At 39.3% G+C, this 25,718-nt stretch overlaps 1 protein-coding gene across 1 annotated transcript in view; it reads right to left on the reverse strand.

The window, feature by feature from the left end:
- Positions 1 to 25,718, reverse strand: part of MARCHF1 (membrane associated ring-CH-type finger 1) — a 338,485-nt gene that overhangs the window by 54,142 nt on the left and 258,625 nt on the right. The window contains exon 4 of the mRNA XM_036853192.1: positions 3,497 to 3,677. Coding sequence (XP_036709087.1) covers positions 3,497 to 3,677 — 181 coding nt within the window. The remainder of the gene's footprint in view (positions 1 to 3,496; positions 3,678 to 25,718) is intronic.

Below are 25,718 nucleotides of genomic sequence, written 5' to 3' on the forward strand. Positions count from 1 at the left end.
ATTTAGACTTTAAAGATTTTCTTCTGGAAACATTAGGATACCTTGATGAATTCACTAACTTAGATTTTGGTGTAGTAATAGCAGCAATTAATGAAGTAAGCTTTCACTGATGTCTTTAGAGGCTATTAAGCCCCAAGGTTTGTCAGACTATGAAGATCTGTACCTTTCTACTTCAATAAACCATTTCATCTCCACAGAATCTCCTGCCTCCATTGGCTAATGATAGAAATTCAGAATCACTAGCTAAATTAATTGTTTCATGTGGTTGGTCTTTAGAATGTTATAAACTGTAATAGAATTACTGAGTTGAGAGCAATTAATTAGATGTACTTTGAATATATTCTAATTAAATGCTATACCTGTCATTCTTAATGACCTCTTGAAAACTACCAAAAGAAAACTGTTGATGAATCTCAGTGCCATGAAAATAAACCATCCAGAACCATTTAAATATGCCTCATGTCTGTATAGTTCATATCACTTCAAAATCTGAAAAGTCATTTCAGATACTGCCACTGAAGTATTATCACAGGGCCCCATAATTTTAAGGGAGAAAGTGAAAGTGTGGAATACTTTTTCTAGGTTTTTAAAGCCCATAAATCATAGAGGTAGGAACAGCATGCATGTTTCTTACGTCTAGGACTGTGTTAGACCATGTTAGACCAGGAGCTGAAAATTCAGATCTGTACACCGGAGCCACAGAGAGATCTGATGCTCAGAGATCACTGAGATCTCATGCTCAAATGAGAGGAGATCCCTCAGGATCAGAAAGAGGGAGGACGGAGAAATGCAGGGCCCTTGAGGGCAAACAGCTTCACAAAGGGGCCAGCCTCCCGCTAGCTACACTGGTGGTTGTCTTACGGAAACGTGGTTCCTGTCAAGCCAGATACAGGGGTTTTCAAATAAATACAGATGTATGGGATTTTACATGAAATAATCACAGATTCAAATTTTCAGCCCTGTGGGTCAAGTAAAACACATCTGTGGGCTGTTGGGAAGCAGCCTCTGGATTAGATTCTGACATCCTCTGTAGGTATATATGCTATTAAAAATGAAGGATGTTGACATGCTGCCCTTCATCAATACTTATGACCAATGAAAGGAAACGTCTGTGAAAAGAAACTGGGGTATTTCATTAATCAACAGATAGGATGTGCCCACTAGGTTGCTGCAATACATATTTTTTAAAATTTTTATTGGAGTATAGTTGCTTTACAATGCTGTGTTAGTTTGTGCTGTGCAGCAAAGTGAATTAGTTATACGTATACATATATCCACTCTTTTTTGGATTTCATTCCCATTTAGGTCATGACAGAGGACTGAGTAGAGTTCCCTGTGCTATACAGTAGGTTCTCATTGGTTATCTGTTTTATACATAGTTGTGTATATGTGTCAATCACAATCTCCCAGTTCATCCCACCACCCCTTCCCCCCTTGGTATCCATAAGTTTGTTCTCTACATCTGTGTCTCTATTTCTGCTTTGCAAATAAGTTCATCTGTGCCATTTTTCTAGATTCCACATATAAGCGATATTATATGGTATTCATTTTTATCTTTTTGACTTACTTCACTCTGTATGACAGTCTCTAGGTCTATCCACGTCTCTGCAAATGGCACAATTTTGTTCCTTTTTATGGCTGAGTTTAAGATTAAAAAGATAGATGTATTCGTAGTCTTTCTCTGGTTTGTAAACAGGTTGGTAGAGGAAAAAAAGAGCTCTCTTGAAAGGATTGTAACTTATTGGGAATGGAATACTAAGAAAGGATCAAAGCTGTAAGTCAGGGGTGAGTCTAGAAGAGCTGAAGGTAGAAGACCTTCCAAGGTCCATACAGCATCATGTACTGTTTATGATACAAAAATGGGGGAGGGGGACACAGTATGAAGAAGAGAAAATTAGAATATTTTATTATCCTAGATTGTTGTTCTCATATTGAAATACTATGTTGGAAAAGTTGAAATGAAAATTTTATACAGATGTAGGTTAAAAAAATGGAGAACTATACAGACGTTATGAAACAATTGGTACTTCCCTGCGGGGCAAGAAGAGAAATTTACAGAATCACAGAGCACAGTGTGTCATGTAGCGGCTGCAGAGAGCACACAGCACCCTTCAGTGGATAAAGCAAAGGGCAAGGAGGTAGGGTCCATCTCTTTTTCTGGCATCGATTGCTTTGGGACTTGGGAGGATCAGAGTGTCACCTTTTGGCACTCAGGTCACCCCACATGTTAAAAAAATCCATAACTCAAAGGTGTCTTATGCACCAGTTTTGACATCTATAAACCACTGGCAGATTTGAAAAATCAAGGCTATCACGAAAGCAGGGACTGTCGTTCTCCCTCTCTGTAATTTACAGAATTCATGAAGATTTGCAATGGCCAGCCACCAATCAGACGTCTATTGGAATATTCTTGTTTGCTTTACATCTCTGCTCATCCTGGAACCCATCACCTTAATCCACTTTTTCTTTGCATGAAATTTAAATGAAAAAGCAGCTCTAGGGAGATTCATTATTTAAGTTGCAGTCTCCATACTCTCCTTTGGAAATTGAGGCATCCGTATATGTAAGGCTTCAGTTAGGCTAAAAGATAAGTTAACATGCTAAAATCCAGGGTCCCAGCTATCATGCAATGAAGTATATAAAGTTCATTGTCTTCGTTTGCATCCTTTACAAGCTATCCTCTGCCGGCATTGATTTAGATGCTAACTTTATATTTAACTCAATTCTTACCTTCATTCTTTAGAAAAATATAACACAAATGAGAAATTTGAAGATTAAATTTATAGATAAAAATACTTACCTCTCTCTTGCAGCTTGATGCACAATATGGAAAAATAATACATGAAAAAATAAAAATAATACATAAACTATCAAACCAAATCCCCAGATAAAGGCAAACACAAAAAAGAGTCCACGCCTTACAGAAGACATCATTCTCTTCCATTACCTAATGCCTGGCTTTCAAGAAATTAGGTGAGTTCATATTGTTTAATCTATGGGATCTATTATCTAACCTTCTCGGGAACTGACTTCAGTAAGTATCAATACAATTGTTCTCACAGCTCTCATCAATTCAATTACATTGACCCACAGGTATATTTTGCACACACACACACACACATATGCACACATGCACACACATACATACACACACACACACACACACATGCACATGCTTTTCTTTGAAGAGTGAAACAAAAATCAGAGGCCCTAGACTCTAAAACAGAAGTAGGGAGGATTATCTGAAAACACTTGGCTGCATTTTACATATTGAGCCCAACCCAAGATGTGTATTCTTAGCGGATACTAGCATGTTAGCAAAATCTTATTGCGGAAAGAAATGGGTTTTTAATATGTATGTGTAACTGAATCACTTTGCTGTACACCTGAAACCAACACAACATTGTACATTTTTACTGAAGTCAACTATACTTCAATGAACAAAACGCCTGCTTTGTCGGCCGTCTCTCTCACACCAGTCCCGGCGACACCCTACCTTGCGGAGGGGCTTGAGCTTGGTCTCCATGATGAAGTCGTACTTGCATAGCTCACAGCAGCGCGTGTCAGAGCTCTTGATCCACTGGTGGAGGCAGGCCTGGTGCACGAAGCGCAGGGTGCCCGTGCAGCGGCAGGGCGTGATGAGAGGACTCTCCTCATCCCCTTCGCAGTGACAGATCCTGGGGAGGACACAGCAGCCGGGTGAGATCTCCCCCTCGGGGAGCACACGGAATCCTCCTCCCGCACATCCCAGGCTGTGTTAGAAACCGCAACCTCACGTTCAGACCCACGGACATTGCACTTCAGCTTAATGCTAGAGCTGAATCTATGGCCGATACTAATTTCCTTTCCCTTGCATAGTCATTGCTGGACTCTTAAGTCATGTTCAAAGGCATTAGACACCAATACATCAAAAACGTGCGATCATTCCTACACAGAAGTCAATTTTAACAGCATAGCTATTGAGCTATGTCCCCACCTTCATCTGTTAAAAGTCAGTGCCCATAGGCACAAGTTTGCTTTCATATACAAAAGTTACGACTTAGTATTCTAAGGAACGCTGGAACCTGGTAACTTCAATGTTTTACTTTGATGGTAGTTTTATGGGGTGTATACTTTACTACATATGGTATCTTACCAATGTGGAAGAATTCTGAAACATTTTTTTTTTTTTTTTTTTTAAATTTTTATAATTTATTTATTTATTTATTTATGGCTGTGCTGGGTCCTCGTTTCTGTGCGAGGGCTTTCTCTAGTTGTGGCAAGCGGGGGCCACTCTTCATCGCGGTGCGCGGGCCTCTCACTGTCATGGCCTCTCCTGTTGCGGAGCACAGGCTCCAGATGCGCAGGCTCAGTAATTGTGGCTCACGGGCCCAGTCGCTGCGCGGCATATGGGATCCTCCCGGACCAGGGCTCGAACCCGTGTCCCCCGCACCGGCAGGCAGACTCTCAACCACTGCGCCACCAGGGAAGCCCCCAGAATTCTGAAACATTTTAACGTGCTACTATGGAATAAAGTGAATATAGAAAGTCTCAACTTGGAAATACTATGAAGATTTTCCTAGGAAGATGCACACATATTTGGTCAAAGCAAAAGGCCTAAACTCTCAGTAATCATCGTCACAAAAGTTACCGGTTACAGAAAGTCCAAGTACGGTAAATCCTACTGTTTTAAAATGTTAATTACTACATCTTCCAAGGAATTCCTAGTTCAAGTAGTTTACTGAATTACTGTGACTTCTAGTGTCATAGATTCATAGCCTATGAAATCGTCATTATTCTCCTCTTCAAATTTAAAAAAATAATTTGTTTTCCTCACTGGATAAGTTTTTATACCACCAGGTCACACATTCAAACCTTAGAACTTCAATAACTCTTATTATATAACCAGCTGTTAGAAGTTGTTACTAAATTTGATTAGAAATATTGCTTGAACTCTGTTAGAACTATGAATGGAATGTTCCCCAAACACCTGTATAGTAATTTTTTGGAGCAGAGTCACAGGGGTAGGCTGGAAGAATGTTTGAATTGCTGCCACTGATCTTTCCTTTCATCCCTCTTCTCCAGAAGCATGTTTAAAGAGTGGATTTTAAAATATATTTATCTAGCTCAGCTGTCTCCCCAGGGGAAATGTGATGGTTGGTCAGATTGTTACTGCAATGAGATACAGGAATTGAAACCCAACCCTCCCCTAACCTCAAAATAAAGAAGTATGACAGTACACTAGTATCTTGGATCTCTTTTTCTTAAGTAAAGATAAAGTAGGCCAAGAGGAACACTGACTTCAAAAGTTCTTTGGGTGGAGTGACAGGATGAGAACACAGGAAAGTTCAAAATCAGCGTCCGCCTTCCCCTGGACAGAGTTAGGAGGTATCAGTGTTGGATGTTGCAGCACCTGTCAGAGGCTGGCGTGGTGGGGAAAAACTAAAAATCATCTCAGAGCCTATTCTTTAATATGAAAGTCCGAGATATGTCTTCTCTCCAAACGTGTAGGTCCTAGGATCAGGGCTTAAGTATACTTTATAGCATACCTGTTGCCGATAGACTGTTGGTCAATAGATGCTTGTTGACGAAAGGAATTGTTCAGTCAACAAACTGTGACTTATTATAAAAGCAACCAGTGAAAGCAAATCTGGGTTTCTATAGCACATCATTTTATTGTAATATTTATTTTTTTGAGTCACTGAAACCTAATGAATTATACATCATGAGCAGCTGGGATTTCTGAAGTCCTTTGAAGCTCTTCTCTACCTGATCCCACACAAAGATACTCCCTTAGATCAGGGGCCAGCACACCGTGACCCGTTTCTTCCTGCTGCATGTTTTGGTAAATAAAGTTTTATTGGACCACACCCACACATGTTTGTTTATGTATTATTTAGAGCTGTGTTTTCACTATAACTGTAGACCTGAGAGTTGATGCAGAGGCCATGTGGCCACAAAAACTATCATCTTCACTATCTGGCCCTTTACAGAAAACACATGTCTTAAAGATGGTGATCCTGAGTTAAAGACAATGTCTGACTATTATCAACAATGATGAAAACAAGGTTCACAAAATAAATCACCCCAAATTCTGCAAGTAACAAAAGTTGAAGCAAAGGTTCCAGAGAGAAGCACACAATAAAAACGAAAGCCCCTCCTGACCCACCACTGAAGCTCGCTGATCTGTAACAGTCTGCAGGGACAGGGGGTAAAGTTTCTTATTTGAAAAAGAAAACTTTGCAGTTAATGCCATCTCATAATTCGTCACCACAAAGGGGGTCAAGTGCTGCACAGCTACCAAGACGATTCTGAGGCTCTGATTTTTTACTAACTTGAAGAAGTAATTCATCATAAGCAGATGTAAACAGCGACCTCGCTGATTACTGAGTTCAGACTGACCAGAACCGTTCTCTGTTTGTAGTCAAGACTTCTTATATCTTACAGATTCTTTTTAAAAAACTTCTCCTGAAACTGTCACCTGAAGCATCACTGGCAATATCATTTTTTCATAAAGTTAAGATTATTTCCCATAGGAAAAATCAAAAGCTTGGTTCATTTTCATTTCCATTTCACAAGATTTCTTTTTATGTGATTTTAGCATTTTGAATTTTTTATAAATTATCCAACTCAGGTTGGCTCCTAAGAGTCTTTTTCAAACTATGTTGAGATTGTTCTAAATGAATTTAAAAGCTAAATATCGACTTCAAATATCTGCTAGAAATGAAAATAAAGTGACAGAGCCATTACAGGAAGAATTAAACAATTCTTAAATGGATATATTTAACACAAACCATAATTGCTAAATTATAAATGAAAGCATAGTAATAAAAATATAAACATGCTTTTTTCCAACAGAATAATTGTGTAGAGAAAATGATTTCAATAATAAAATAAAAATGCATTGTAAAATAATCATAATTTTGATGCATTTTTACCTTATGGGAAATCGAGACTTGGGAATTAAGTGATTTTTTAAAAATCATTGATGATCTACATTGGTGTCTTGTCACCTAGCAGCAGGAACAAGCTGAATTCACAGATATTATTGGCATTTTAGTATTTTAACTGGCTGCTTACAATCCAACCACCATGTGTTAGGCTTTCACCATTTATGACGTGAATAAACATCTACTTCCATATAATTTCTAGTTTTCTGTAAAGAGTGGACCACAAAATGCTATTGAGCAAATTAAATTTTAGAAAATGTGTGTGTGTGCGTGTTTGCAGCTTCAAGTCCCCCCTTAATGTTTGAGTTTTAAGAAAAGTTGGCTTTTTTTTTTTCAGTCTTATAGATCTGAAAATGACCTCTACTGCCACCCCCAGCCCCCATCCCTTGCCAAGGCTTCTTGGCTCAGGCAGAATAGTATTTTTTTTTATGCATAAGTTTTTAAAAAAAATAATTCATCACTTAAAAAAATCTTTGTGAGGGCCATAGTGATTATGTAACTTTAGAATTCTCTTCATTCATTCATTCATTCATTCATTCATTATTTAATTCATTCACATTTTCTTAGTTCTTGCTACATGCAAAGAAAATCAGACACTAGCATCTGCACGGAGGGTGACTTGAGAGGAAGAGAAGAGAACCTGAAGGCAGGGACACCATTTGGGCAACGATTACAAACATCTAGGTATTAAGAATCTGGAACAATGTGGTAACACTTGGGAGAAGATGGGAGACAGCCTGCAGAGTGTGTCAGGATCCCCAAGGGCCTTGCTTGGTTTCCATGACTACTAGCTTTGGCATCGAAGCACATCTACAACATGGGACTCTTAAAGGCAGTCATCCCTGTAATCTTCAGACAGCATTGCAACTCTTTTCCCATATCCCATGCCATTTTTTTCCCTTTCTCTATCCCCTCATTTCCCTACCTACATTTTCTTCCATCCTCCTCTCTAACTAAATAAGCTTTAAACACAGTACTTATGGACACTGCTATGTTTGTAATGGTTTAATTTGGATGTTAATCTTTACTCAAAACTAGTCATCATGCTTCAGAGTTTGGCACCCATTCTTAGCCTTTCAAAGAACTAGCTTGGTTTTATTGATATTTTTCTATTTTTTGAACCTTCATTTTATTTATTTCCTCTCTGATCTTTATTATGTCCTACCTTCTGCTGACTTCAGGGTTTTTTTGTTCTTCTTTTTCTAATTATTTTAGGTGTTAGGTTAGGTTGTTTATTTGAGATTTATCTTGTTTTTTGAAGAAGGCCTGTATTGCTATGAACTTCCCTCTAAGAACTGCTTTTGCTGCATCCCATAGATTTTGTATGGTTGTGTGTTTTTTTGTTTGTTTGTTTGTTTTTAAATTTTATTTATTTATTTATTTTTGGCTGTGTTGGGTCTTCGTTTCTGTGCGAGGGCTTTCTCCAGTTGTGGTGAGTGGGGGCCACTCTTCATCGCGGTGCGCGGGCCTCTCACTGTCATGGCCTCTCCTGTTGCGGAGCACAGGCTCCAGACATGCAGGCTCAGTAGTTGTGGCTCTCGGGCTTAGTTGCTCCGTGGCATGTGGGATCCTCCCAGACCAGGGCTCGAACCCATGTCCCCTGCATTGGCAGGCAGATTCTTAACCACTGCGCCACCAGGGAAGCCCTGTATGGTTGTGTTTTGATGTCCATTCTTAGAATTCACTTTCTTAAGCTAAAAAATGATTAGAACACATGTTGGGCAGAAGCCATGTTGAAAGGTAGTAAGCAGTTATGAGAAATTAGTGCTCAAGTAAACAAGTGAGGATATATAACCTCTCTTTTTGAGAAATATAGCAGAGCAATGAAAGGATGGTGGACTAGAGAAAATTTTAGTTTTCACTTTCATTTCATTTTTTTTTTTAACAGTAAAAGCTGAATGTGTTCATAAGCAGAAGTGAAGGTGCCACAGAGAGGGAGACATTTACAGAAATCATCAGGCAAGAGAATGACCCATTGTTAAATGAAGTTTCTTGAGAAGTCAGGAGAGTGTGGGGAAAGAAAAAATGGTAGAGGAACATCTTTGGACAAGTGCAAGGGTATCCAGGAGGGAAACAGACACCATTTCCTGTGAGCAAGAGGTAGAGGAGAAACGGCAGGTGAAGATGGAAAGGAGGTGGGGGCAGGGAAGGTGCAGCCCCTGGGCCTAGGGGGATCTTACTATCTTCCCTGATATAACAGACAACAGATTACTAAAGGGAAGGCAGGAAGGCACGGGGTTACGGTCTCACAGAGGCTGTAAATAATTAAAGAAAGCCACTGGGAGAATGTGATGGAAAATTAACCAAGCATGTATATCAGAATCGTGGAGCAGCCATGAGGTCCCCGGTGAGATGAGACAGCATGGATTTATGGTGGATGTTCTGGGACTCAGTATGCTGAGCAGTCAGAGAGGTCCTACAAAGGGTAGCACAACCTCTCCGTCCTGAGATCACTAGGTCAGGCTGGGGAAGGACGAGGAGTGAAGGATTCTGGTGCATCAGAGAAGACGGTGTGAAAATAGTTGTCATAAAGTCTAGATGAACTGAGCAGGGAAGCTAGTGAAACCACTTCATGGTCACTGTATTATGAGAAAAGGATGGGTTTGAGAGACCAGAAGACACAGTGATGCGGAAGAACAGATGCTGAAAATAGGAGGAAATGGGACAAAGATTGTCTCTGTGTACAGTATGCATTCATCTCCCTCACGGATGAATTCCTATCCCTTCTGTTGTATTTTTTCCATTGTCACAGAAAAAATGAAAATAAAAAATATAGACTTATTTGGTGCTTGAGGTTCACAAGCAAATCCAATCCTGACTCACATCTTTGTTTTCCGCTCCAGTAAACTGGAGAAGTTCTCTGTTTACTCATGTGTAAAATGAGGTCAAAAATAACTCTTAGGGTGTCATGAGGATTAAATAAAAGAGTACATGTCTGCCATATAGTAGGCAATCTAATACTTGTTAACTTATTATGGCTAATTTGTTAATTTTATCATGGGATCATGGGATTAATACTATTGCTACTACTACTATTAATTTGGTTTTTCTATGTTACTGCTGCCAATGCACTGGGACTAACAGCTTTTAGCAGCTAGTTTGTGAAGTCAGTTAAAGCAAGTGCTTGTAAGGCCAAGGTCATGAATTCTGACAGCATCCAGGTGAGTTAGTTATGACACCTTTGAATCCCCAGGTTAGTCGAGTCACAAACATGTCTCAAAGAAATCTTGGCATGGGAGTGTGTTTAGATCTGTGTAGAGTAAACCTGGGATGGGATTCAGCTTCACTCTTCTGTATGTTGGGTGCTCTCAGACAAGTTTTCAGACAATTGGTTTTTTCATCTGTAAAATTTTACATGGCTCTCACGAGGCTCAAATAAGATATATGAGAAAATACTGCAAAATATAAATATTATCCCAAAGTAGGGCATTATTGCCAATACATAAACAGTCAATAAAGTCAACAAAAAGTGCTGCTAGGTAATAAATGCATGCTTTTTTAGAAAAGCAACTCAATTCTTTTTTAGTTTTTTTAAATTAATTTTTATTGGAGTATAGTTGCTTTACAATATTGTGTTAGTTTCTGCTGTACAGCATAGTGAATCAGCTATACGTATACATATATCCCCTCTTCTTTGGATTTCCTTCCCACTTAGGTCACCACAGTTAATTAAGTAGAGTTCCCTGTGCTATACAGTATGTTCCCCTCAGTTGTTTATTTTATACAGAGTATCAATAGTGTTTATGTGTCAATCCCAGTTTCCCAGTTCATCCCACCCTCCCCCCCTTGGTATCCATACATTAGTTCTTCACGTCTGTGTCTCTATTTCTGCTTTGCAAATAAGATCATCTCTACCAGTTTTCTAGATTCCACATATATGCGTTAATATACAATATTTGTTTTTCTCTTTCAGACTTACTTAACTCTGTAGGACACTCTCTAGGTCCATCCACGTCTCTATAAATGACCCAATTTCATTCCTTTTTATGGCTGAGTAATATTCCATTGTATATATTTATCTTCTTTATCCATTCCTCTGTTGATGGACATTTAGGTTAAAGCAACACAATTTTTTATGTCTGCATTTTACTTCACAGGACTTTGTCATTTTTCATCTCATAGGACTGTGATGTAAGTAAGGGAGATATTTCCTAATCTACCGTACTAATGAGATTACTTTTCTCCTAAGCTACCAACGTCCTCCTCATAGTCAAGTCCAAGGACCTTCTCTAGTTCTCCGTCTTTCCTGATGTCCTTTTACATTATGGACTAACCCCTCCTTCTTGAAACTTCTCCCTTTTTGGCTTATATGACACCGCTCTTATATCACTACCCTTAAACTTGGGAAAAGTGGAATCAGAAGAGCATGCAGGATGATTGTAGGGATTGAAATGGTGACTACTTATGGAGGACCGACCCAAAATGTCGGTATTCTGGAACCTGGAAAGATGAGAGATGATGGGGGAGATGATCCTATGATAAGACATAACAGGTGAGTTACCATGTGGAGAATAGTATACAATTCAGCATATTTAAATTCATGGTTAAAACTCATCTACCATAATTTAATATTGTAGGTTACAAGGCCCACCTCTTAAAGTATGAGTGTACTCATTTTGGGACAAATTAAAAAAAAAAATACTAAGTCCTACATTGAACATCTTGGAGGGGAACAAAAAAGCAAGGAAGGGCCATTACATGCCAATTGTCTTTAGATATATGACAGGCTATTGTGTGAAAGGGCAGCTGGTCTTATTCTGAAACACAACTGGATCCAGGGAGTACAAGTTAAAGAATATATATATATTGATATATACAGAACTTTCCAAAGATGAACTGAGCTTGCCCAGGAGGGTGTGGATTTCCCACCATGGAAGGTACTCAAGCAACAAACGTAAGTTGTGTGATTACATGGCAGGCATAGTGTAAAGGAATTCAAGCAAGGGTACTTAAACTACATGACCTAAAATTTCTAGTGTTGAGAGTCTGTTTTCCTTCCTTTCCAGCAGACCGACCTCCCTGCTCCACCCCCTGAAATTTCTTTGTCAGCATTTCCCCTCTGCTTATCCTGGGAGTTTTGTACTTAACCCTTTGATTTTTCCATTCTACGCTGACTGCCCCAGGGAGGCCATCCTGGACCACAAGTTCAAGCATTGCTCCTAGACTTGTGATTTTAAAATATTCATCTCCAAAACCAACCGTTGCCCCTCCAACAGCAAGAAACCTCAGCCGGTTCTTACTAGTTCCTGCATCTCACCATCTCCAAAATAGCTTCTCTTCCCAAAGATGCCATTCCATCAACATCAACGTCCCGTTCTATTGCTTGCCTTTGTTTTGAGCCTTTCAGGTACTTCGTACTCTAAATTCAAATTATCAATATGCCAATAATTTTTCTCCCTTAGTTTTTGTTTTTTTAAAATTATTTTCCTCTTTTCATCCTCACTGCCATTGCTCTGGTAGTTCTGAACTGTCACCAGATACACAAACTGTCTTAAAGCCTTTGCTCCTTCCAAATCATTCTTTAAACATACAGTTATTCAGATCCTCTTAAAATACTGCCATTCTTCAAGAACCCTATCATCAATCAAATAAAATCCAAATTACTTCACCTGGTTTTCAGCTGACCTTCCATAATTTGGATTTACCTTACCCATCCTGCTGTATTTCCTCTTAATCCCTAACATACAGGCATAGCAGCATGCTACAGAATCTACCAGCTGAGAAGCTATGAGTTTTGCCACAAATAACTTACCACTGTGCCAAGATCTTGATTCCTCTCTGTCTAGAGGGCATTTTAAGGGTCTGGGTGTGTTGCCCATTAATCCCAGTTAACTCACAAATGTTATCATGTTCTGCACGTGTCATGATGTAGAAAGTGTTGGGAAACACTGGTGTGGTTTTTAATAGTACAATCACCATTAGAACCCTAATTCTGCCAGTCCATGTCTGTTACCTCACTTAATCTCTGGTATTTTCAAGTTCCTCACCAATAAAATAGGAAAATAGCAGTGTCTACTTCATAGGATTGTTTATAAGAATTAAGAAGTTAAGTGTCAATAAAGGTTAAATACTATTTTTTTTCAATTAATGCTCCGATGTTTATTTCCTCAGCCTATTGTGTTCTGGGACTGTGCTTCTGGGAATTTTCTCAAATATGATCCCAAACCCCTGAGACCCTATTTCTTTCTTTTTTTTTTTTTGCATTTTAAAAGAAATTGTTTATATTTTGTATTTATAATAAAATACACTTTATTCCATATTTTCATAACTTTTATGTCCAGTGTTAGCTCCATTCTAGAAAGTAATTGTTAACTTTTCAAAAAGTGTACAGATTGTATCTCTTTAGTGAAAATTAAAGAAATAAGGTCCTCGGGACATCTTTCTGAGTTCTTATAAGACACAGAAGACATCTACAGAAGTTTAAACACAAATACAATTGTAATTTAAATTCACTAAACATTTATTTGCTAGACTGTCAAGTTAGGCCACACTGAAAACAAATATAAAGACTTTAACAGTTGCTATTATCAGATATCAGCTTAATCTTTTTTTCCTATTTCTTGATCGCACTTCATTTAAATTTAAGCTGCCCTGAGACTCACATCCTTCATGAAATAGACTCTAGATCTTCTTTCCCTACAGTGTTAGAGGTGTCACTGTTCTTAGCACAGATACAGATCCGGTCTTTGCTGTTTGTTGTTTCATCTATGCAAGTTCTGCTATTATGAGCTGAATACATTCTTGTTGATTAATTTTGAGGGTCAGGATCTTCTTTGTATGGAAAGAATAGCAGGATATTAAGAGTAATTTAAGTGATGGGAGCGTTAAAAAGTCAAGGTGAAGATGGCTGATTCCTAGACCGCAAATGGATTGGGAATGCTATACTTTAAACTACTGTTTAAGCATGTACAGACCAAAAGAGATAGCCTACGTTAGTGAGATGATTTATCAATTCTCAGAAGATGTTACCAACTACCAGTGTTTTGTTTACGTTTCGGGAAGACTCACTTATAATGAAAGTGAGAAATGTATGACCCTTACACGTACCATGCACTCTTCATTTGCATTTGAGGAACTAAACTGAGGTGTACCAGTTTTACACCCTCTCTGAGCATCAGAGGAAGTCAAGCAAACCGATCTGCTGCAGAAAGGAGAAGTAACTCTTATTTAATAAGCAGAGAAGAAGATAGGCAGTATTTAGTATTATTCTTACCAGCAGCTGTTTCCAGCAACTCTTATTGATATGGAGCCAGAATATAATTTAGAATTAAAAGAAAAAGGCCTTGCAAATCAGGTTTCTAAGATTTCCCTACAGAGATGAAGATAAGTATTGCGAGCTACCATTCAGCCGGAGATTTAAAATATTTTGAAAACTTCTATTAAAGGTACAACTATGACATAGGAATAAAAATATTTTGTAGAGAGCTGATACAATTTTTATAATCATAAGATTGGTCATTCTGAATCTACAATCTTTTTAACATCTACAGATGAGTGACAGCACTTTACACACGAGTGACTTTTTTAAGTGTTTTGTTTTCTCAAAGGAATATTTTCAACTCGAAAAACCTGGTATATACCATGACTTCCTGAGTTTAATTTCATGCCCTAATTTGTCACCACTGACTTGGTCAAAACCTCAGACCATCTGCACAGAGCTGCAGGGAAGGATCAACAACAAAGGGAGAAACATAGCAATGTCCCTGGCTCCTCTCTGGATCCTGGAGCAAATCCAAAGTCACAGCTAATCAGCTGCATCTTCTTCCCATCGGATACCACACGATGGAAAACAGTGGAGAAGAAGAAAGTGATCACTTGTGCCAATGATGGAAGCAGAGGAAGCCAAGGCTCATTTGAGTTCCTAGGTACTGGGGTTAGGTGAGCTGCGGTGGCTTGGTAAGATGCTATCGGAATTGCTCCCCTTGCAGCCCTATCACCTCTGGTGATGGTTTGAACCTACTGATCCCAGGAGTTTAAACCCTGATTGGGACTGAAGGTTGTCATAAGAACTCCCCTATTAGTGGCTAGGCTAGTGATTCAATCTCATAGTGGGCTAGGTCCTCTTGGAGGGCTTTCTGAGACGTCTCCGTGGGTGCATGGAGTACGTGAGATTTCTTCCCCTGTGTGTTGGCATGTGTAGCCCCAGGAGTCCCAGCCCCAAGTGTACCCAACAAGAGGATAGATCTTCTTCATTAGTCTTAGTATCAGCTCAGATGGTCCAAATCCTCCAAGTCAGAAGAGATCAAAGGATGGGTTGTGCCCTATGGGATAATCCCTCCCTTGTTAACCATCACCTTGCTTCCCATCCACACTCTGTTGGTGGGTTCAGACAGAGCACGGTCTACTTCTGAGTATAGAAATGGATTTTACCCAATGGTGCTTACCTTTCCAGATCCCACCTTATAATTTTGGTGACATATAGATGAGTTAATAGATAATAAACATTGAATAAATATCCCGAGGTAATGATTCTCTCTACACTCTCACACGTCCCCAACATTCATTTTAAGTCAGCTTTGAGACCTTTCTGTGTGTGTTCGTAAGATGGACAAAGTTGAACTAGAGACATTTCTAAGCAGGAATTCTTAAAGTTGTTAGGCTCAGTTTTTATTAGCCGCATGCGTTGAAGTGAAAAGGAAAAACAAAAGGACAGATAACACACACTCATTTGCTTTCTGTGTAGATACAACCAAAGAAATATATTTGGTCAGATGCAGAATAGGGCTTTTGTACATGTATAATAACAGAGCTATCAGAAAACTTATCATTATAACTTTTTAGTCCTTTTACTTTTCTGCATGTGGCAGAGATTCTTAATTCAAATTGATTTTGTGATGGTGCTTTTTTGTGATTGCTTAGTGTTTGAATCTTCATAACCTCGTCCTCAACCATGACTTCCTTCTGTTTTTGTCTATTCATGAATCTTATCTGGTGGAGCATTCCTTCAAAGGAAGTCTCAAGTTGCCATGCACAACTGACAAAGAAGGTAATTTATTTACAGATAACCAAGAATGCACTGAATGAATTAAAAACATGCTTCTGCATATAAATTCTCCTACATAGGCAAGCGAGTGTCTTGGCAAAATATTGATGTTTTATAGCAGCTCCAGCCACCTTGAGTGAACACTGGTCATTCTTGATTCATTTATTCACGTATTCCTTTATTTGTTTATTTATTCATGTAATCATTCTCTCACCAAATAATCTGTGGCATGTGTGCAAGGTTATACGAGGTGCTGAGATAAATGCAAAGATGAGTAAGTCTCAGTCTTTGTCCTTCAAGGAGCTTATACTTTGACACTTTATACATTGGACACCTGCACAGCTAGCTGGAATCCAAGTCACCATGTGATGTATGCCATATCAAATGCTGTGCAAGGCAGGGAAAGAGAATGTGTAGATTGGGGGTGGGGGGAGGGTAGTTAGAGCCTAATGGAAGATGTTTATAGGAACTGGAATTGAGGCCTGGGGAGAATTTTTGGCAGATGGAGATGGAAGTTGATAGAATACTCCAGACATAGAAGATCCTTTCAGTGAATGCCTAGAAGTAGGAATCACCAGGTAATCGGGTCAAGTATGAGGCTAAGTTTGAAAGGAACATGAAAGTTTGGGTAGGATTGTATTGGGATGTCACGCTGACAAATTAAGATTGTGGAGAGCCTAAAATACATTTCCTTCACCCAGCGCCAACATTTACACACACACACACACACACACACACACACACAGAGAGAGAGGCATGCACATAAAAAGTTTTAACTATCAATATATTCAGTTGGAGGGGGAACTCAATAAAGAATCAGATTAAGAAAGAAAATTATTAGAAAGATTAATCTGCCTGTGTAACCTCAGAGATTAGAAAGAAAAAGAAGAGGATATTACAATCGTCAAAATCAACAGTAATAAGAACATGCACTAGTGTAATAGTCGTGACAATGAAAAAAGATAACAGGAGATCCTGAATAAAGTTGGTGGGATGTAGACACGAAATTGGGAAGAGGAACAGGGATGAGCTCTGGGAGGAGAGGAAAGGACTGACGACACTGACCTCAGGGTTTTAATTAAAACTATGATATAGAGAATGGATAAAAAACAAGGTCCTCCTGTATAGCACAGGGAACTATATTCAGTGTCCTGTGATAAACCATAACGGAAAAGAACATGAAAAAGAATATGTATATGTGTAACTGAGTCACTTTGCTGTACACCTGAAACTAACACAACATAGTAAATCAACTCTCCTCCAATAAAATAAAGAAAAAAGCTTCTCCGGACAGAGTTTCAAGATTAACCTACTTACAGGGCCTCTGAGCATTGGTTTGTCACCACAAGCACCACTTGGAAACGATAATGTTCATAATTTAATTTTTACCTTAGTTACACTATATGGGGAGGGTCATTTCGAAAAGCAGAAGGAAGTAGTTCCACACATTCTCATAGATGCTGTTTTCTTGGATTTGAGATAGTTCAATGAATAAACATATTTGAAAGATGTTTTTCCAAATAGCAACAGAATTACCTATAACAAATAATTATTTCAAATAACAAGTCTATTTGAAATAGACTTTTTTCCAATCAGCAGTAGAACAGCCAAGAGGTTTCTAAATATTAAGCCCAGAATTCTACCTTCTCTCTTCTCTGTGCATTAAAGAAAAAGACACATGGGCTTCCCTGGTGGCGCAGTGGTTGAGAATCTGCCTGCCAATGCAGGGGACATGGGTTCGAGCCCTGGTCTGGGAAGATCCCACATGCCACGGAGCAACTGGGCCCGTGAGCCACAATTACTGAGCCTGCGCGCCTGGAGCCTGTGCTCCGCAACAAGAGGCCGCGATGGTGAGAGGCCCGCGCACCGCGATGAAGAGTGGTCCCCACTTGCCGCAACTAGAGAAAGCCCTCGCACAGAAACAAAGACTCAACACAGTCATAAATAAATAAATAAAAGAACGTGAATTTCTAAAAAAAAAAAAAGAAAAAGACACAGTCTGCACTGATATCAAGAAAGTGGAGGAGCAACATTACTTTTGCTCATATTATATGTCAGCTACAAATCATCAGAAACCAAAACAAACTGGGAATTCATCATGATACTCATCTCCTCTTTATTTTACTTATCTTGCATTTTGTATAGTGCAACACCATGCTTGAGGTTTTCATTTTGCACTTGCATTTTTCACTTCTGTAGTTTGTGCATGAAAAAGAAATGTTCTACTTTACCTTTCATTAAACCCCATGTTGAAGTTATACACTTAAAAAATTTTAATTGTTTCTATATTCACATAAAGACAGCTGCTTCAAAGACATGACAAAAAGGAAGAGATAACAGGAAAGCGATATGTTACTGGTTTTTATTTTCAAATTATATTTTAATTTTCAAATAGCATCTTAATGTGTATATTCTCTAAGGAAGTACATGGTGAACATAAACTGCTAGTAGCTTCAGTTTGATTTCATACAAATAGTATTTTACTTGAGTCTAACTATAACAGCTTTAACTATTATAGATGATTACATATCTATTGTATATATACCCACATATACATATATTATAAATGTAAATGTATATGTTTCAGTCCATAAGGAATATTCACATTATATCAATGAACCACACTGATGCAGGGTTTGCTGATTTCCACGCTCGATCCCTTAATGGCATTTGACAAGAAGTAAGGGAATTAAACAGCTGCAAATGGAACAAAAGGCGTCTGCCTTATCGCTGCAACATATCATTGTGATACGTACAGGAAAATTAATCTGCAGCTAACTAACCACTGGCAAAGGTACGAAGAAGCTACATAAGCTAAAGTCATTTGTGAGCCTTATTTCTGCACAGAGTAGAATTTGGGCTAAGATATCTCCCAAGGGATGTTGAAGGCTGTGGCTTCATAGGTGGGAATTCGGTACGAATGCTCTTTTAGCTGAGTGGCCCCAACCTGTGGTTATACTTTGTCATGTTGGTTCATTGTGGGGAAGGTGAGTAGGGGTGGTGAGGAAGAAGAAGCATATTCTGTTCCTATCCTATTCTTCAAAGGCTCTTCCTAAGCGAATCTAAGATGATTTTACCCCAGGCTTTTCTCTTCTTCACAAATGATATATTGTATATAGTAGACCATGCAAAATGATCAAAAATATATCAGGCATGAATTTTAGGATACATCACTGTATTTCTTATAAAATCAATAGGCTCTTGCAATGGCACATTTTAAGACTAAAATAAAATGTAAATGGAACACAACAAAGGAAAACCAAGCATGGTATCATTTTAAAAATCACCCTTGCAACAATGTGCAAGTCATTACATATCATCATGGGAAAGTGAAGCAGTTACACAAGATAGGATTGATCTTGAGCTATTTCTCAAGAAAAAGTGCAGGCTGCCAGTGGACACAAACATTTGCTTCTTTGACATTCTTTTTCCCACAAATACTGAGTGTCTAGGGAGCTTTGGAGTTGGAGAAGCCTCCTTTTAAGTGCTTATCTTGAGGTAGCTCTCTAGTTTCTTGATAGGGCCTTAACCCTGTCTTCTGCCAAGCCTTGATTGTCAAAGAAAGTGGCACACGTTGCTTACACACAGGTAGCCAAGGATGCCATCCACTATATTGAAATGCTCTCATTATAAGGAAAGTTTTGCTCAGTCATTCTTTACTAGCAAAAGCTGGGTTTCATCTGAACGCTCGATTTGCTTTTCTGTGAATCCTGTTTCTTTCTTTGCTTTGACCACTGTGCCTATGAAAATTAAACTTGTAGTAAATCTCCATATATGCATTTTTGTGGATTTAGTAGTTTTCTACCCTTCTTTTCATGTGTCCTGATTTTCTCAATTTCCTATTTTATCCGTTTGGAGTGTGTGTGTGTGTGTACACACACACACATATACACATGTATACCTATATATACACACACACATATATATACATGAAAAAGGGGTCAAACAATTTAATAAAGACAGAAAATTTTCAAATACAAACATGTATCATCTCCTTTACTTGCTTTGTGTTTTGCTGTCTCTCATGCATGACTTGCATTGGGATCCTTTTCCTTACCCTCCCCAGCACACTATGCTCAACCCATGGGGGCATGAACACACTCTGTTACAATTGTCTGTTTTCTCCTCTGCAGCCTCTACTCCAGTGGTTCCCAAACATGAGCCTGCATCAGACTCACACAGAGGGCCAGGGCCAGTTAAACTAGGGGCTGGACCCCCTCCCAGAGCTTCTGATTCAATATGTCTAAGTTGGGACCCAATAGTTTGCATGTCGAACAAATTCCCACATGATTCTGATGTTATGGGTGCAGGGACTATCCTTTGGGAACCATGGATTTAGCTGGGTTTTATTTCCTATCCTGTCATTTGTAAGTGAATTGCAACTAGATGAGAAATTTGAGGTTTCATCAAAGATGAAAACTGTAAAAAACAACTGTATCTTTTATTGCCTCCAATCAAGTTGTCACGTTTGGGAACCCCTGTCCCAAACGGTTTCAGGAGACGAGAGGAAATTATTTGTACCCGTCGTTCACCCCAGGGTCCATTCTACTGAGTCCAGATCACAGACGTGCCACCAAGTGGGCTGCTACCCGAAGTAGGTTTCTTATGACACACGTGTCTTCTGGGGGTCAATCTGTTCACCCAAGACTGAGCTGGAAATCAGTGATTCTCAGCCCTGACTGTGCATGAAAATCGTCTAGGATGCTTTTATACATGTACCTGTGCTGAGACATTGCTTCCAGAGGGATCTGGATGAAGCCCTGGGGGTAACACTTTTTTTTTTTTTTTAATTTCCCAGGTGAGTCTAATGTGCAGCCCAGACTGAGAACCACTGGGTGAGGTGAGCTCTCTAGGTCTTTCCAGCTCTACCTGGTAGGATTTTGAGGCTGGTTGGAACCAGGACTTCTCCAATCATGGGACATTTTGACAGTGTATATGACTTCTATTTCATTCTAGTTATTATTTTTCCTATCTTTCCTCCTCCTTAATTTTCTCCCTTGGCACTGGCTGAGAGTGTGGCAAAACACCTTAGGTTAACACCCTTGGAGAATTGTGAGCTAGCCTAAACCCCAAAATCCCTAAAATAAAGACACCAGAATTTGTTAAGGTGAGGCTCAGAGAGCCAAACAAGAACAAAGTGGTGCAACTTCGGCAGAAAATAGGGAGGTTTTGATTATTATTTATTAGATAACCATGAAGGAAAGAGGAAAGTTTTCAGTCTAAAGTCTAAAGTAAAGGCCACCTCCAAGAAGCTACCTAAACCCAGGACTCCAGGATTATGGCATCTTCAGTCTGCAAAAACATGCAAGTGAGTGGAGGGGAACCAAGAGTCCTCTGGAACAGAGGCGGGAGGAAGGTCATGGTGCTCAGTTTGAGACGCTCAGAGTGCTATGAACGGAAGACAACTCACTGGGGCTGCTCCAGGGGCATTTTAATTTCTGAACCGAATTAGACACTGTATTTAAATTTACCTATGTCTGAGGATGGTTGCAGAAGATTTGAAATGAATGTATAACTACTCTGCAACAGTTACAAGGAAGATGAGAACTCAAATATGGTGATTAGGAATGGAGGAAATGCTCAAGCTATAAATACATTCTCAGAGACAAATCATGATTTGGTAGCAACAAGCACTGTACCCAATATTCATCAGCATATGTACACAGTGTTCATTTCCTGTTTGCATAAATATGTGAATATATAGGATTAAAAAGGAATTTATGTGACTGAAAGAAGAGAGAGGAGGAGACCTTGAAGATGGAGGAGGAGTAAGATGGGGAGATCACCTTCCTCCCCACAAATACATCAGAAATACATCTACATGTGGAACAACTCCTACAGAACACCTACTGAACGCCGGCAGAAGACCTCAGACTTCCCAAAAGGATGCGCGAGGAGAGGGGATTCAGAGCGCCGCCTAAACGAGCTCCAGAGATGAGCGCGAGCCGCGGCCATCAGCGCGGACCCCAGAGACGGGCCTGAGACGCTAAGGCTGCTGCTGCCACCACCAAGAAGCCTGTGTGCGAGCACAGGTCACTCTCCACACCGCCCCTCCCGGGAGCCTGTGCAGCCGCCACGGCCAGGCTCCCGTGATCCGGGGACAACTTCCCCGGGAGAACGCACGGCGCGCCTCGGGCTGCTGCAACGTCACGATGCCTGACGCCGCAGGCTCGCCCCGCCTCCTCCGTACCGCTCCCTCCCCCCGCCTGAGTGAGCCAGAGCCCCCGAAGCAGCTGCTCCTTTAACCCCGTCCTGTCTGAGCGAAGAACACACGCCCTCAGGCGACCTACACGCAGAGGCGGGTCCAAATCCAAAGCTGAACCCTGGGAGCTGTGCGAACAAAGAAGAGAAAGGGAAATCTCTCCCAGCAGCCTCAGGAGCAGCGGATTAAAGCTCCACAAACAACTTGATGTGCCTGCATCTGTGGAATACCTGAATAGACAACGAATCATCCCAAATTGAGGAGGTGGACTTTGGGAGCAACTATAGACTTGGGGTTTGCTTTCTGCATCTAATTTGTGTCTGATCTTATGTTTATCTTTAGTATTTAGAGTTTATTATCATTGGTATATTTGTTTATTAATTTTGTTGCTCTCTTCCTTTTTTTTATATATAGATATATATTTTTTTTCCTTTTTCTTTTTTTGTGAGTGTGTGTGCTTCTTTGTGTGATTTTGTCTGTATAGCTTTGCTTTTACCATTTGTCCTAGGGTTCTGTCTGTCCGTTTTTGTTTTTTTCTTTGTATACTTTTTAGTGCTTGTTATCATTGGTGGATTTGTTTTTTGGTTTGGTTGCTCTCTTCTTTCCTTCTTTCTTTTTTTAAATTACTTTTTAATTTTTAATAATTTAGTCTTATTTTTTATTTTAATAACTTTATTTTCTTTCTTTCTTTCTTTCCTTCTTCCTCTCTCCCTCCTTCCCTCCCTCCCTTCCTTCCTTCCTCCCTTTTCTTCTGAGCCGTGTGGTGGACAGAGTCTTTGTGTTCCAGCCAGTTGTCAGGCCTGTGCCTCTGAGGTGGGAGAGTCGAGCTCAGGACATTGATCCACCAGAGTCCTCCAGGCTCCATGTAATATCAAACAGCAAAAGTTCTCCCAGAGATTTCCATCTCAACGTTAAGATCCAGTTCCACTCAAAGACCAGCAATCTACAGTGCTGGACACCTTATGCCAAACGACTAGCAAGACAGGAACACAACCCCACCCAATAGCAGAGAGGCTGCCTAAAATCATAAGGCCATAGACACCCCAAAACACACCACCAGACGCAGTCCTGCCCACCAGAAAAACAAGATCCAACCTTATCCACCAGAACACAGGCACTAGTACCCTCCACCAGGAAGCCTACACAACCCACTGAACCAACCTTAGCCACGGGGGACAGACACCAAAAACAACGGGAACTACAAACCTGCAGCCTGCAAAAAGGAGACCTCAAACACAGTAAGTTAAGCAAATGAGAAGACAGAGAAACACACAGCAGATGAAGGAGCAAGGTAAAAACCCACCAGAACAAACAAATGAAGAGGAAATAGGCAGTCTCCCTTAAAAAGAATTCAGAGTAATGATAGTAAAGATGATGCAAAATCTTGGAAACAGAACAGAGAAAATACAAGAAATGTTTCACAAGGACGTAGAAAAACTAAAGAGCAGTCAAACAATGGTGAACAACACAATAAATGAAATAAAAAATGCTCTAGAAGGAATCAACAGCAGAATAACTGAGGCAGAAGAACGGATAAGTGACCTGGAAGATAAAATAGTGGAGAAAATACTGCAGAGCAGAATAAAGGAAAAAGAATGAAAAGAATTGAGGACAGCCTCGGAGACCTCTGGGACAACATTAAACTCACCAACATTCGAATTATAGGGGTCCCAGAAGAAGAAGAAGAGAAAAAGAAAGGGACTGAGAAAATATTTGAAGAGATTATAGTTGAAAACTTCCCTAATATGGGAAGGAAATAGTCAATCAAGTCCAGGAAGCACACAGAGTCCCATACAGGATAAATCCAAGGAGAAACATGCCAAGACACGCATTAATCAAACTATCAAAAATTAAATACAAAGAAAAAATATTGAAAGCAGCAAGAAAAAACAACAAATAACATACAAGGGAATCCCCATAAAGTTAACAGCTGACCTTTCAGCAGAAGCTCTGCAAGCCAGAAGGGAGTGGCAGGACATATTTAAAGTGATGAAAGGGAAAAACCTACAACCAAGATTACTCTACCCAGCAAGGATCTCATTCAGATTCAGTGGAGAAATTAAAATCTTTACAGACAAGCAAAAGCTAACAGAATTCACACCACCAAACCAGCTTTACAACAAATGCTAAAGGAACTTCTCTAGGCAGGAAACACAAGAGAAGGAAAAGACCTACCAAAACAAACCCAAAACAATTAAGAAAATGGTAATAGGAACACACATATGGATAATTACCTTAAATGTAAATGGATTAAATGCTCCAACCAAAAGACATAGACTGGCTGAATGGATACAAAAACAAGACCTGTATATATGCTATCTACAAGAGACCCACTTCAGACCTAGGGACACATACAGACTGAAAGTGAGGGGATGGAAAAAGATATTCCATGCAAATGGAAATCAAAAGAAAGCTAGAGTAGCAATTCTCATATCAGACAAAATAGCCTTTAAAATAAAGACTATTACAAGAGACAAAGAAGGACACTACAAAATGATCAAGGGATCAATCCAAGAAGAAGATATAGCAATTGTAAATATTTCAGCACCCAACATAGGAGCACCTCAATACATAGGGGAATGCTAACAGCCATAAAAGGGGAAATCGACAATAACACAATCATAGTAGGGGACTTTAACACCCTACTTTCACCAATGGACCGATCATCCAAAATGAAAATAAATAAGGAAACACAAGCTTTAAATGGCACATTAAACAAGATGGACTTAACTGATATTTATAGGACACTCCATCCTAAAACAACAGAATACACTTTCTTCTCAACTGCTCATGAAACATTCTCAAGGATAGATCATATCTTGGGTCACAAATCAAGCCTTGGTAAAGTTAAGAAAATTGAAATCATATCAAGTATCTTTTCCGACAACAATGCTATGAGACTAGATATCAATTACAGGAAAAAAACTGTAAAAAATACAAATACATGGAGGTTAAACAATACACTAATAAATAACCAAGAGATCACTGAAGAAACCAAAGAGGAAATAAAAAATACCTAGAAACAAATGACAATGAAAACATGACAACCCAAAACCTATGGGATGCAGCAAAAGCAGTTCTAAGAGGGAAGTTTAGAGCAATACAAGCCTACCTCAAGAAACAAGAAACATCTCACATAAACAACCTAACCTTACAGCTAAAGCAATTAGAGAAAGAAGAACAATAAAACCCCCAAAGTTAGCAGAAGGAAAGAAATCATAAAAATCACATCGGAAATAAATGAAAAAGAAATGGAGAAAATAGCAGAGATCAATAAAACTAAAAGCTAGTTCTTTGAGAAGATAAACAAAATTGATAAACCATTAGCCAGACTCATCAAGATAAAAAGGGAGTAGACTCAAATCAACAGAATTAGAAATGAAAAAGAAGTAACAACTTACACTGCAGAAATACAAAGGATCATGAGAGATGACTACCAGCAATTATATGCCAATAAAATGGACAACCTGGAAGAAATGGACAAATTCTTAGAAAAGCACAACCTTCCGAGACTGAACCAGAAAGAAATAGAAAATATACACAGACCAATCACAAGCACTGAAATTGAGACTATGGTTAAAATCTTCCAACAAACAAAAGCCCA

The sequence above is a fragment of the Balaenoptera musculus genome, chromosome 5, assembly GCF_009873245.2.
Source record: "Balaenoptera musculus isolate JJ_BM4_2016_0621 chromosome 5, mBalMus1.pri.v3, whole genome shotgun sequence".
Taxonomy (NCBI): Eukaryota; Metazoa; Chordata; class Mammalia; order Artiodactyla; family Balaenopteridae; genus Balaenoptera; species Balaenoptera musculus.